The sequence below is a fragment of the Miscanthus floridulus genome, chromosome 10 (genome assembly GCF_019320115.1).
Source record: "Miscanthus floridulus cultivar M001 chromosome 10, ASM1932011v1, whole genome shotgun sequence".
Classification (NCBI taxonomy): domain Eukaryota; kingdom Viridiplantae; phylum Streptophyta; class Magnoliopsida; order Poales; family Poaceae; genus Miscanthus; species Miscanthus floridulus.
Window position 1 is genome coordinate 111,311,063 of NC_089589.1, and position 14,980 is coordinate 111,326,042.

A 14,980-nucleotide genomic window follows, 5' to 3' on the forward strand; every position below is an offset into this window, starting at 1 on the left:
CCACAACCATACTGAAACTGCTCACCTTAATCCTGCTATGCGAGGACCCATCGCCGGCGTCGCACAAGATCCTCATCGTCTCCACCGTTAGTAGGTTGGTGGCTTCGTGGATGGTGAGCGGGGATGCCGTGGAGGCCAGCGAGCTCCGCCCTGGACTGTGTCTACGCAGTGCCAATCTCAACAATCTATTTGTACATGTCTTTCACCACACAACTGTTGTGCTGTCAATTGGTAAAACAAAACCATATGGTATAAAAAATTACCAAGTGAGTCATCAAACAAAACTGCAAAACTGCGTTGACTGGATACTGGAGCTTGGAAGAGTCACTCAAGATCGGCTGCAGTATTACCGAGTCAGATTTTAGATCACTGTAGCATAGATATTGGTTTAAGTTGACCTTAAACTGAATTGATGGTTTTTCTTCTAGTGAGGAAATAACAAAGTTGCCTTTGGACGTACTGATCTCTTTGTAACTTTCTTTTTATAAAACTGTGATATAACTTTTTGGTAGTTTCTGTTTGACTGAATCTATCAAATTAAATAAGGGAAAAAGACTAAAGGAATCTGAAATACATATAAACAATGGATTATGCATTATATGTGTACTGAGCGTAAATTTTCATGGACTCGCCTGCAAAGTACACCTGAAAAGATTCAAAAGCTCGCAACATATATAAGATCATACACTAAACAGCCAGGATATGCTTATATGGTTCATTTCCATTGTCTCATCAAAGTGCTAAAAATTGGTTTTCCAATAAAAGTTATGATGGTGGGGCCAAGACCACAGGAGTAGGGTATTACGTCATACTGATGGCCTGAACCTGTCTAATTCGTGTGTCTCTGTTGCCTTCTTGTTCTTGATTACACGTCTCTCTGCCGATCAATCTACCTTCGTGGGATACCCCTCGGAGGACTGCCGACGATATTCTGTCGATAGTAGCTTCATATAGATTAATCAAATTACTATTTTATTCAAAAGCTCTAAACATGCTAAACAATGTTACTAACACGTAGATTACGTCGTTACGAACCTAATGCAACTTGAACGGGTCAAATCGGAGTTAAAATGGAGAAGATATGGCTTAACGAAGATAGTGGCAATTTTGTAAATAGATGAAACTTGATTTTTGAATTTAAAATAAATAAAATCTGATTTTCAACTGGCAAAGGATTGTGGGTACTATTTAAAGAAAAGGTAGGGGCTCTTTTGAAAAACTGCAGGGACGGCGGGTTCTAATCTACAAAAATGCGAGGGCTCTTTTGAAAAACTGCCAGACGAATCGGTATGTTCTAATCCTGGCCCTTGATCTCAGATTGGACGGATGGAAGGGGAATGGCGTGGCCGGTCGGCTAGAACAGGACCGAGCGCGGTGGAAGACATTGCCGGCGGCGAGGAGCTCGTCGGCGAAGCTTGAAATCGGCCCTAGAGACCACGAGAGAGCAAACTGGAAACACGGGGAGAAAGAGGACGGCGAGGCGAACTCACCTCGACCAATCTAGGCGGCATGGAGTGGACGGCGACGGCGCGGTGCTCGACAGGGTGATGGTGACCCGGAGGCTAGGGTTGCGAGCTCAGGCGAGGCGATTCAGCGAGCACGGTGGCTTAGGGTTATGCGGGGGCGATGCGGGCGGCACGACGCTCCTATTTAAGGGGGCCGGGATGCATGGGAGGCACGGCAACGCGGAGTCGTGGCGACGGAGTCCGACGCGGGTATGAATCAAGGTTGAAGATAACGCTGACATGCGGGGCCCACCGATCAGCGAGACCAAGCGGAGAGAGGAGCGGCACATTGCTTGGACGTGGAGAGAAGGACGGCGCGGACTCGTGGTTGCCGGGCCGGCCCAAGGCGGGAATGCGGGTGGGGGGGGGGGGGGGGGGGGGACAGGCCAAGCGGAGGCCTGGCCGAGCTGGGCCAGATCCAAGGGAAGGTAATGAATAAATAAAATTTTCCTTTTCTATTTTCTTAAACACATTTTCAAATTCTTTTAAAATTTGATCAAACTCAAGCACCATAAAAATAAATATGCAGCAGCATGTATGCACATACACGTTTCTAAACCTTATAATAAATTTTAATTTCATGAAAAATTTATTTCCTATATTTCATGAGCACAAAAATTCAAAATTAAATCGATTTAACTACATTTCCAAAGTAGCAAATTTTAGGGTGCTACAAGAAGGCAATTGTCTGTTCATTGATACACCCTTCCTTCTTCCAGCAAGCTTCATTGATGTTCCAAACTATAGATGTTGGAGGAAGCTGAATAAACATTGTCTGTGGAAACCACATTTCACTTCAATAAGGATGGCACATGAAACTTTGCATAATGTTCTGTAAAACACATCTTCATAGAATTTTGCTGTATGCTAGTCCCTTATTTTTAAAGTAGTATCTTTGAAAGAAGAAATCTAGATGAAATGCACTTCAACAATGCTGTTGTAATTGAAATTTACAAGCCTATACACGCATATGAAAGTTGCATGAATTTCATAATGCACGTTGACAGAGCTGCTTATGGTTTCAATTCCAACAGCAAGATTGGTTATATAAAGTGGAGACTGGGTCAAGTAGAAAAGAGTCACCTCATTTGTGTGTCTTTTTGGATCCACCTCATTTGTGTTTAATCAGTCAACACATAAAAAAATGATTTTAGGAGACTTCTATTTTTATTTACAGATAGAGTCATGGACATCCCCTGAAAATCTATTTTTAGAGGGGCCATGTAAAACAACAGGCTGTGTAAATGTAGGCCCAAGGCCCATATATTGGCCTCTCCAGACCAGCCACTCCCTCAGACGCTACCTCTGCAATATATCTCTTGATTATAATCCTCTGCACCACATAATAACTGATGATAATTCTTTTGCACATCTCTTACATGGAGTCTGATGTATGCCTGCTTCATACCTTGCTTGGTAGTGTTTCCAAAAGGATGCTACCTGGTAGAGCAAAGAAGATACCAAAACTCATCCCCTACCGTGGCTTCCTAAAACCTTAACCATATGAATCATACATTAGAACCATTATTCTATATATGCATACTTATCGCTATGAGGGCACGCGCACACCCTATTCTATGAGCTCCTTGAAAAGATTGGGTTGGACTCATAGATCTCAAGATTTACGAAATCACAACAGGCACCTCGTTGATTATATATGGACACATCGCCTACCCCTAAAAATGGCACCGTTAAATTATGGATTAAGCTACGCTCATTTTGATTAGTAGCACGTGTATCTTATTAACCTACTAGTACATATTACTATATATCAGTAAGCTATGAAGTTCAAGGCCGGCCGTGTTTTGGTCAATCGGAATGTCCATCCATGATGATGAGGCTCCTCTTTCATATTCATCAGCATGTCCTAAAGTTTATGTCAAAGTTCCACTGGCTCATGGATCTGTGCCATGGCCCAACCGTTCTGGCCTCACCCTCGGTGTCCCCTACCAGATCCAGCGTGCATGAGAGGAGCCTACTAGAAGCACTGGCTGGGGGTGGAGAGGGTGACGAGAAAGGGACCTGGAGCTCGGACGCCGAAGACCACAACCATACTGAAACGGCTCACCTTAATCCTGCTATGCGAGGACCCATCGCCGGCGTCGCACAAGATCCTCATCGTCTCCACCGTTAGTAGGTTGGTGGCATCGTGGATGGCGAGCGGGGACGCCGTGGAGGCCAGCGAGCTCCGCCCTGGACTGTGTCTACGCAGTGCCAATCTCGCACGGCGAGAGCTCGAGCAACGACGGCGCCAAAGGAGATGCATGAGGCGAGCAGCCAGGGGCTGTTGCGTGGAGAAGACAGAAGATAATGAAACGGGAGCTAGGCCGCTTTTAATTTATCCCTTGCTTTGCTTGGTCCTGTTTTCATAGGATGCTGCGAGGGAGAGCAAAGAAGATACCAAACCGTTGTTCCACACCCTCCTACATTCCATGCCCTTTGCGCGATTTCATTCCCCCTAGGCTGATGAGGCTCCTTCTATATATATCTATGTAACTCGTAGTATATCTACATATCGTTATATCAGCGAGATAGCAAGTGCCGGCGGGGCGCTTCTTCTTTGGGTCCAACCGGAATGTCCGACAACGATGTTGAGCAACCTCCTGGAAATTCGCCAGCAGGTCCTACAATTTCGCTCAATTAGTTCTTATATGAGTAAAAAAAAATATGTGGAAAACCAGTTCGTCATTCATATTGATCCCTAGTACCTAAGAAATGCATATACATGCAAGACAAGGTTCGGATGAACCCGTACGTATCGTTGGCCGGTATCGATCGACAATCGTCTGTCTAATGCATGCAGGGGCAGCTGCAGGGCCGCCAAGGCTGGGCAACGCCGAAAGAGTGCGGCTGGTGGCTCATTGCAACGACAAAGCGCCACTGGAGGAGAACAGGCAGCAGGTGCTGCTGGAGCTCACCGACACATCTTCCACTGCCGAACGATCCGGGCTGGACCTCGTGGCTGTCCTGGACGTCAGTGGAAGCATGGGGGGCTGGAAGCTGGAGAAGCTGAAGACGGCCATGAAGTTTGTCATCAGCAAGCTCAGCCCCATGGACCGCCTCTCCATCGTCTCCTTCTCCACCGAGGCCAAGAGGCTGTTCCACCTGCGCTCCATGACGGAGGCCACCAAGGCAGAGCTGACGGACATGGTCGAAAATCGTCTGAATGCCAGCGGATCCACCAACATGGAGGCCGGCCTCAAGACCGGCCTCAAGGTGCTCGGCGGCCGCCAGCACAAAGGGGGCCGCCGCGTGGCCGCCATCGTTCTCATGTCCGATGGCCAGCAGAGCCATGGCGATGCTACTGTTGTCCCAATTGACGACGACGATGTGGGGGCTGTCTACACGTTCGGTTTTGGTGCAGACCAGGACTCCAAGGTACATGCACGCATGCATATATATCCGTCTCCATGCATCCACACTATTTAATTAAGTTTATTGACGTGCACGACTGCGACTGCGTAGTAGTACCTATTCTAACGCGTGTTGCGGCCGTTCAGGTGCTGGAGGCGATTGCGAGAAACAGCAATGGAGGAACGTTCTATGACGTCGGGGACGGGGAGAGCCTTGCCGTCCATTTCTCGCAGATCATGGCCGGCCTCCTCAGCGTCGTGGTCCAGGACCTCAAGCTCACCGTGTGGGAAACCACAGGCCACTCCAGGATAGACGACAACAGGGTGGACGCCGGGTGCTACCCCAAGGAAACCAACAACCGTGCCCGCTCGGTCACAGTAACATTCGGCTATCTCTACAGCGGGGAAGTGCGCAAGGTTATGGTTGACCTCCTTCTCCCTGCAGTCCAACGAGCGTACAGCGCGCCCGCCATCATCGCTCAATGCTCCTACAGGTAGCACATACTATCTTACTATCTTTCTATTACTACGTAGAGGCCCCAACGGACACAACACGTTAATATTCACCAGATACGCTAGAAAAACATAAATTTTAGAAATTTTCATAACATAATCAGAAACATCTGGTCTCGCTCGTAGTGGCCATTGGATCTATTGTAATTTATAGAAAAAATTACCCACCACTATCATTATAAAAATTAAAAAAATAATCCCTAATTTTGCATCTAAATTAACTACCTATGCTATTACGCAAGATAATTCAAAATAACCCCTAAATTTGTATACAAATTATACATATCTGTCATTATGAAAGATAATTCAAATTAATCCCACATCATTGTATCTAAATTACCCAATTTTGACATTATGAAAGATAATTTAAAATAACCCTCTAACTTTACATCTAAATTACCCAATCTACCATTATGAATGATAATTTGAAATACCTCCTAATTGTTTTACAAATTATCGATCTTTATCATTATAAAGGATAATGCAAAGTAACCTCTTAAATTTGGATTCAACCTATCCATGTATGTCATTATAAAAGATAGTATAAAGTAGTACCTCGATATTTGTATCTACTTGGCCGTTATAAACATAAACAAAGATATCTCTCAAATCTACATGTAAATAGTAATATATATATATATATATATATATATATATATATATATATATATATATATATATATATATATATATATATATATGTGTGTGTGTGTGTGTGTGTGTGTGTGTGTGAAATTATAGACTTATGCAAATATGAAATTAAATAACCATAATGCTATGTTTCAGCATGCATACCAAGTAAACTTGTATATATTAAGATAAATATTTATTTTAATAGCTTATTAAGCATGAAAAATGTTCCTTTAACAAACCACATAGCAATAACACTGGCAATTCACATTAATTTGTATTAATACTCCATGAAGTATAACCTATTCACCATTGATAATGATAGCTATTGGATCTATTCTATTTTTTAAATAATTACCCTCCTCTTCTATTGCGTAAAACAACATAAAGTAACTAATGACTCTATGTTTAAATTACTTACCTATGTCATTAAGAAATATGATCTAAAGTAGACCTAAATTTGCATCTAGTTACCCATATTCTCCTATTACGATTCATAGATAGTTTACGCAATATAATCTAGTCTTCATCTCATTGTTAGAAAAATTAAATATCCCCTTAAATCTACATCTAAATTGTCAATTATTGTTTAGATAACAATAATAGAGTATATATACCCACTTCTACCAATAACCAATATTAATATATTAAGATTTGATTAAAGTAAGCATACACGTCATGTCACCAGGCACAAGTGATAAATATATATGTTATGTTTCATCATATAAAAAATATTTCCTTCAAAACTCATAACTAATGATACAAATTATTTAATAACTATGACATACAATTTATACAAGTTGTTACTTTTGATATATTTATATATTTTAACTAAAATGTTTGACACGTCAAATTGATAATATAACTATAATTATACATATAATTTCTTGATATGAAAATTCAATGGTCTTAGGAATCATGGGAGATCACTGGTGGCTCTATAATTTCCCAGCCCTCTAAGATTACTTTAGAGTAAAAAAATGATTATTACAAGGCCTAAGTATTAAAATTCTAATGAGATTAGCACCGCTACTCCCATCTGAGATCTCGCTTCAAGATCTATCACTTATGTTAAGTGACACGGTGCAAGTTCGAAAAGATTTCTTATGGTACTGTAGTATTTAAGAATGTACTATATGACCTAAAATTTTTTCTTAAAAAGTGCAAAAATAGAGTTAATAAAAGATACAATAAGCACAAGAGTTTTAACTTAACTTGAGGATAAAAATAATCTGTAGCAGTCCATAAAAATAAAATTTGAAAAATTAAAATTCAGATTCGTGATTTCATAAGATATATAATGCAACAAGAGCCACAATAGTTGATGGTAAGGTATCAGCTAATTGCATATTTAAAATACACAAAGGTACCTTGCAAAGAAAAAATGTGAATATAAATGAAAAAAAGTATAGATAAGCCCTTGAAAAAAAATATTAAGAAGCTTATGATAACTGGATATAGACTACGAGTATCTATTATGTTTGAAAATGAACAAATGAACAAAGAGAAAAAGCATACGATTTAATATAAATAATTCTTGATTAGTCTTATGTATTAAGTATTAAGTTAAGTAACACTTATATCTTTTAAAATTCTAGCCCGTGCGAGAGCACTGGTTGATGGGATAGTACTCTAGTAATAGTAATAGTAGTCCTGACTCCGAGTAATTTAAATTGAATTGAACTTGTATTTGAATTTAATTTGTTCGATATTTCCGATACATGTACCCTGTTTGTCCGGATTATCTGTGACCTCTATAAATTTTGTTTATGATATGATGAATAACGTAAACCCCGTGCCTCCAGTACGCAAGGAAGAGTCTACTACTCCCCTCGCGATGGCCTGAGATGCTTTATACGCCGCACTGGATCTGCCAGCCCGGACGCCAAGAAACTGGAGGTGAAGGCCGAGCTGGTCCGTCGCCGCCATGCAAAGATATTGGAGGAGGCAAGTGGGATGAACGAGGACCTGCACGGCGCTCGCCGCAAGTTGCTGGAGGCTCAGGTGGCACTGGACGCTGAGCCGTCGTCGCACCCTTTGTTCGCCATCCTCAAGGCCGAGCTGGAGAAGCTCCTCACGCTGACAACGTGGAAGGAGCTCCTCGCCTGCCTGCTGGCGTCCGTGAGGTCGCACCTTACCCAGCGCTACGCGGGGAGGCACGACGTCAGCGTCCGGATATTCGTCACGGAGCGCATGGAAACGTACATGGATCAGGCAAGCAAGTTTGAGGAGGACCCCGACAAGCTGCCGCCATCGGTGGACGACGACGTCCAGGCGGAGGCAGAGATGGTCAAGAGGACATGGGTGCCGCAACGGTCACCCGAGCAACGGGGGACCTCGAGGATATGGGCGGGGTCGCGTGAGCGCAGCAGCTCCGGCTGGGCGTGGGCGACGGTCCTCGCGTGCACGGCGCTGGCCGTCGGCGTCATCCTGGCCGGCGTCGCGGTGTTCGCCGTGTACCTCCTCTACAGGCCCAGCATGCCGTACCTGGCGGTCTCCGACGCGCACCTGGAACGGCTGGAGTACGGCCAGGACGGCGCCATAGACTACCTTCAGGCGTCCATCACCGTTCTGGCCGTGAACAACAACTCCAAGACCGACGCCTCCTTCTCCAGCATGGACCTCGTCCTGGGGTTCTACGGCGCCGACGTGGCTCTCCTGCGGGCGCAGCCGTTCGTGGTGCCGCGAGAGAGCTCGCTGCCGCTGCCGTACCGTGTCGTGTCGGCGGGGCGGGCGCTGGATGCTGCCGGGATGCAGGCAATGGACGAGGCGCTCAAGGCGGGCGTGGTGCCGTTCGACCTGTTCGGCAAGGCGCGCACGCGGTGGAAGGTGGGAGTCTTTGCCAACCTCCGGTTTTGGATGCGCATCTCCTGCCGCCTCCGCTTCTTCTTCCCCGGTAACGGCACTGTCATGCCAACCGATCGGGACAAATGCCGCTCAAGGTAGCCATAACTGTTCAGTAGTGTCGTTGTTCCATATATCAACCCTTGCATGGTCTTGTATGGGTTTAGTATAATATAATTTTAGGTGGTATAATTCATTGAAATATGTAATTCAAGGATAAATTCATGTTGCATGGAACAAATTGCTTATATATTCAATGCCATCATTTCTCTATTGAGCATCCATAGCCTGATAGCCACAGTGGTGAAAGCTTATTGAGATCCTCAACTTTAGGAAACAAGAGGGAAGCATTTTTTTTTTTGCTACTACAGTCGATCCGTGCTCTAAACTAAACTAGGCAGGCTCCAAATCATTTACTCATGAGCTTGCCACGCTACTACAGAACAGACAATCACCATCGGACCATCACTGCTAGTTATGCTGGAGCCAAACAGTGATTACACTTCGCTGCTAGGTCGTGAGGCTAAGATTCGGTTAATAATTGGGTTTCAACTGGTAGTGAAGGCAGATATCACTACCGGTTGAAGCAATATGGTCTTGAAGACGTGGAGACAACTCTTCGACATGGTCTTCCATTCATTGAACATTGTAAACAATTCCCTAATTTTGGAAGGAAATAGGTAATAATATCTTAATACCTACAAGTTCATCTGATGGGAGATAATTACATATTCCACATGACAACCATGTCAAGCCTTACATAGCGAGGCAAGCTTATGAATCACTATCTTTTCATAACAAGACAAGTGGATCCTATTGCTGCTTATTTATATGGATGACGACTTTGACATGGTTAATTATTTGCATTTCAGCTGCCTATCATAACCATGCGACTAACATTGTTTTTTGTCGTTTAGTAACTCACAATTTTGGACTTAAGAAGATAGAAAAATTCGTCCGCATACACAGCAAATACAGAAACTTTGACAAAGAAAACTAGGAAGCTATCTGCCATGTAAAGAGTCGTTGTGATATCATTAACACGAGATGGCAGATCAGTGACTATTGAGGTCTCGTCCTCTGTCACCCTTATGTAGAAATATGCCGGGTGCTTAGGTTCTGGCAAGGTCATGCTTTCACTGCTTAGCATAGCAAGCACATCTGACATGTTGGGTCGATCAGCTGCATTCTCTTGCACACACAGCAAGGCGACGTTAATATCCCTAATGTATGACACTCGACAGTTAATGATGTATCCACAATTTGAAGCCATTTTTCATCTTTCCACAACTGCCATGCCTGAATGGAGAATGGAGAAGAATGTCGCATACTTAACAAATAAAGTTATGTGCATATAAAAAAAATACAGCTAGTGCTTTTGCACTCTCGTGAAAATAGTGAAATACAGAAATCATGGAACAGTATATATGCTGGTGTAGTGGGTGGATGCCATTAACACATCTGTGTGGTTAAAAAGTTGTACCACTTTTGTTGAGCGACTGGAGAGAGAGAGAGATTACTTTTACACGTAGTATAATTAACTGGACATAGAAGACTCACATGTCCAAGAAGGTTGATGAAATCTCCACATCTATGAAGGCCTGATGATCTTTTTCCACTGACTATCTCAAGAGTTAGCACACCGAAGCTGAATACATCATATTTCATTGAGAAGAGGCCCTCTGGTGCATACTCAGGAGACATATAACCACTGAAAAGATGGATGTAACAAACTTTGCTGAAATGTTCTGTAACAAAATAGCTTTTTAATATAATTCGAGTGAACAATTCGTAAGACATCTTACTATGTCCCAACGATTATTTCCGTGTTTACTTCAGTATCATTTGTGCTAAAGATTTTTGTAAGCCCGGCCAAAATCTGAAATTTTAGGATTCATTTCATGGGCCAAGAAAATATTATTTGCTTTAAGATCTCTATGGATGGCACGTAACCGAGAGCGCCTATGCAAATACAGAAGTCCTTGTGCTATCCCATTTATTATTGCTAGCGTCTGATCCAATACAGTAAAGAACTTCTTGTATCATTTGCAAATTAATAAAGAATAGATGTATCAGAAAAGAAGACTTAGCACTCAGAATTTATGTGATGGTATTTTTTTGGACATTTCTCAATTTGTGCGTGTCATCCTTGCGCAGGGGCCATGCTAATCTTTTCTGTATTGTTCCAATTTTGTACCAAAAATATCTTCTCTTCATATTGAGAACAACATCCCAGAAGCCTAACTAGATTAGTGTGCTGGAGCTTGGCTATGAGTTGTACTTCATTTTTAAACTGGTTGAAACCTTGGCCTGAATGTGAAGCAAGTCTCTTCACTGCTATGTCTGATCCATCAGGAAACCAACCCTACAGAGAAGTTCAATCTTTTGCATCAGCGAGAAAAAGCACAATTTCATCAGATTGTAGACTATATATATTTATCATTATGGTTCTATGTTTCTGTCAAATTATGTGCACTCATAAATGGTATGGCTACACAGTTACCTTGTATACATGACCAAAGCCACCTTGCCCGAGTTTGTTTCCTTCTGAGAAGTTATCTGTAGCCTCTAATAGATGTAAAAAGTCATAAGTTGTGAATTATAAACTCCTTCCTTCTAGCGCCCAAACTATGGCTTCATCTTCCTTCACATTCATCTTATCCTTATCCTGAGACCCTTTACCAAAATTGAATGTTTCATGTGAGCCTTCCATTTAAAACCGATGCACATAGTAGTAGAACAAAATAAAATAGCAAATTTAGATAGTCTCTCTATGTAGATAGCAAACGTTTTATGCGCCTTCGTCTCATGAATATGTAGATAGCCCGTCTATGTTGCGACAAAGATGACTAATCATGACTAACCACAAGTCATCGGACCTAATAACATTGCCTCAAATGATTGCAGAAGAAAAAGACACAATGAGTGTTTCAAGCTTAGGGCTAGAATGTGTGAACTAATTGCTGAGTGTTGATATTTCTCATGTCTAGTATGCATGGATGAACATGCAACAACATTTGTATGCATCTGATCACAGCAGGAGCACATTTTGAGATTGGTAGGTGTATAAAAGGGTTTTTAGTTGAGACCACTAGTGTTCCAACTTTATACGGTGTCAAGATTAACATTGTTGAGACAGAAATTTAAGATGTTGGAGGAAACCGAGAAGAATGTGGGGAATTCCTTAGAAAAAATTGTGTTGTTTGGTTCTCCATATGTATACTGTCATGAGTTCCGCCATCATTGACCTGTGGAGAAGCAAAGCCTTTCGAAACGGATTTGTGTTTTGCCACTGATATAAAATGGAAGTCCTCGGAGGTGATTGCTGAGCAAATTCGTGATAGTAGCACTACTCTTTTCTACTTGATTCGTAGTTTGAGTTGTCTAAACTATTGTTGAGCATGTTCATGATGGTAGCACTAGTCATGTCTTCTTGATTCATAGTTTTAGTTTTGCTTGATTTTAGTTTCCTGGTTTTAATGTAAAAGTACCCATTCTTTCTATAGGCTTAACACAAAACTTGAACTCAATCTCAACAACCAATGAAGTATTGGTGTTCAGGAAAGATAAATAATAAGTTCTGTATTTTACATTTACAAACTAAATGAGTTGTTGGGACGATATTAAATACTCCCTCGGTACCATAATAAATATGTTTTTGAAAATTTTAAGAAGATTAAGGACGTTTGCAAATGATGCATGTATCCTCGTCTCCTTTCCCTTCCCGAAGGGTATCTCTTGGATTTGACGGTTATCGTTGGCATGCGCCATGATTAGCTTCCACATTAAGCGACAATGTTCCACATTTGTGTACAACGTTATTTATTTTGGAATAAATTTTGAACTTTAGAAAAATTTCTATTTGGGATGGAGAGAGCATATCTGTATTAGAGTTCAAAGTTGAATATACATTTTATGTTCGTGAAAGAAGGAAGTTGACATATAAAACTACAAGAAACAAATAAATTCCAGATGGACACTCCTTTAATCCTTGCATCGCTTTGAATTTTGAAACCTCAATTGGATGACCCATTAACTTGAATGAACACAAAAGGAAAATATCCATTGAGATTTTCTGTTTCAAGCTTAGCGATGGAAACATGTGATGATCACAAATAGGTGAAGAAACTAGGCATGTATTTGACGAACATATTGTTGAATATTATTATTCCACATGCAACACTTGTATGCATCTAGTCACATTCTGTGGACATTGAGATTGGTAGCTATATAAAAAAATGCAGTTTGAAACTAGTAGTATTAATTTGTACTTTACATGTCGGCGCAACTAGTTTAAACACTACCACAATCCTGAATTGCCTTGAGTGCCAAAAACCGCCAAGGAAAGGGGTTAAACCGCCAAGAAAATGATCCTTGGCCACAAACCGTCAAGCGAATTCACTCAAGGATAGGAGATAAGGAAAATTAATTTCCTTGACGGTTTTGGCACTCAAGGATTATTTCCTTGGAGGTTGTCCGCCAAGGAAATTTGGACCATACTTAATTTGGCAAAGGGCCAAGAAAATGTTGCAACCGCCAAGAAAAGTAGTTTTCTTGAGGGCCGACAACCTCCAAGGAAACACTGTAGACCACCAAGGTAATTGTTATTTCCTTGGCTACCCTTCACCTCGAAGGAAATTATAGTTTTCCTTGACTGTCATTAACTGCCAAGGTAATTATAATTTCCTTGAGGGCCGGCCTCCAAGGAAATCTTTGTTGGCAATAAAAAAATAATTGCAATAACAATATATTCTAATATTCTAGTCACTATATTCAATTGACACACAATAACATGCAAATAGACATTTTATTATGGTCCCCAACCATTTGACATTAAAATATCCATACGAATATTACAAATGCATTTATCATTCATCCTTACTCTCCATACATCATAACACACAAGTCCCTAATAGTTTCCAAAGTGGTAGGGGTATTACTAACTCTGGTATCACGCCCTCCACCGCACTAAGATTTTTCCTAAACCATCTCCAACTGTCTTCACTTCACTATTGCTACCATCAACAGGTGACTCAGGAACAGCACTGCGGGTACCTTTTCCTGCATCTTCTATGGACTGGCTGGCTTTCTTCCCACCTTTCTTTCTTGCAAACTTCACATGCCTGACAATCACATATGCATGCCTCGAGTCCAAGTGCAGCCCTGTTGGAGCTTAGGGAATGTAGGGCGTAGGAGTGGGAGATGGCTGGCTTGGGTTTGAATCCCCGGCGGCAGACTGGTGGCGCCGTGCTCGGCGCCTGGTGGTGAACGTGAACGAGAGAGAGAGACCGAGAGCAACAATGCCAAAGAGCGAGAGAGATAAACTCAATCTCTGGCTAATCTTCATTTAGCACAAATGTTCAATACTTATACTCCAATCCTAACAACTTCCAGCTAATGCAAAGGGATAACAACCAAATGACTCTTACTCCTGAATACTCTCCTAAACACTAAGATCTAGCAACTGATGCTCAACTGACACTCTAGGCGCACCGTGGCGATGGTGACCGCGCTCTGGCCCGGCTTCGGCGCCTTGGCCCGGTCCACTTCTCAGCCACCGGCCTTCTTCTTCCTTGTGTAGACGTTGCCCACCATAACAGGCCCACTTTAGACAATGCACACATCTTGTCTCTGTTCAATTGATGGGAATTACCGAAAGAAATGAGCTTTTACAGACAGCAGCCTTGAACATGTTCAATTGATGGGAATTACTGAAAGAAATGATCTTTTACAGACAGCAGCATTTGGGAGCAACAGGGAGACAATAAGGGATAGAGTACTCACAACACTACCGGAATGAGGAAGTTTGCCGTGTGCCCACGGCACACGGCGAAGCCAAAAAAACACTCGGCAAAGCCTTTGCCAAGTGTTACACTCGGCAAACGGCACTCAGCGTACACAGAGTCGGCAAACGTTTCTTTACTGAGTGTTTTTTTATCGGGCGCTCGGAAAAGACTTTGCCGAGTGTTTTTTGGGCACCGACACTCAGCAATTTTTTTTTTCATAAAATATAAAAAAACCGCCGCCACCGCCACCGCTGCCACGCGGGTTGCCCGCCGCCGCTGCCACCCCGTGGCTCGCCCCACCGCCGCCGCCACCCCGCGGCTCGTCCCGCTGCTGCTCGCCACCGCCACG

At 42.6% G+C, this 14,980-nt stretch overlaps 1 protein-coding gene and 1 non-coding gene across 2 annotated transcripts; one reads left to right on the top strand and one right to left on the bottom strand.

Moving 5' to 3' along the window:
• Positions 1-4,298: 4,298 nt before the first annotated feature.
• Positions 4,299-8,947, top strand: LOC136489293 (uncharacterized). Its single transcript, XM_066485976.1, has 3 exons — positions 4,299-4,883; positions 5,006-5,352; positions 7,807-8,947. The coding sequence occupies exons 1-3, from the start codon at positions 4,299-4,301 to the stop codon at positions 8,945-8,947; spliced, it is 2,073 nt and encodes a 690-aa protein (XP_066342073.1).
• Positions 8,948-10,956: 2,009 nt separating this feature from the next.
• On the bottom strand, positions 10,957-11,060 carry LOC136490376 (U6 spliceosomal RNA). The gene has a single exon (XR_010767667.1). It is a non-coding gene; the product is annotated as a U6 spliceosomal RNA (small nuclear RNA).
• Between the last annotated feature and the right edge of the window lie 3,920 nt (positions 11,061-14,980).

What these genes read in the sequence shown, in the direction of transcription:
- LOC136489293 (XM_066485976.1), top strand. Translation starts at nt 4,299, where the DNA reads ATGCATGCAGGGGCAGCTGCAGGGCCGCCAAGGCTGGGCAACGCCGAA. An exon ending in GTGCAGACCAGGACTCCAAG is followed by an intron (nt 4,884 to 5,005) that starts GTACATGCACGC and finishes GCGGCCGTTCAG; the next exon opens with GTGCTGGAGGCGATTGCGAG. An exon ending in ATCGCTCAATGCTCCTACAG is followed by an intron (nt 5,353 to 7,806) that starts GTAGCACATACT and finishes CCGTGCCTCCAG; the next exon opens with TACGCAAGGAAGAGTCTACT.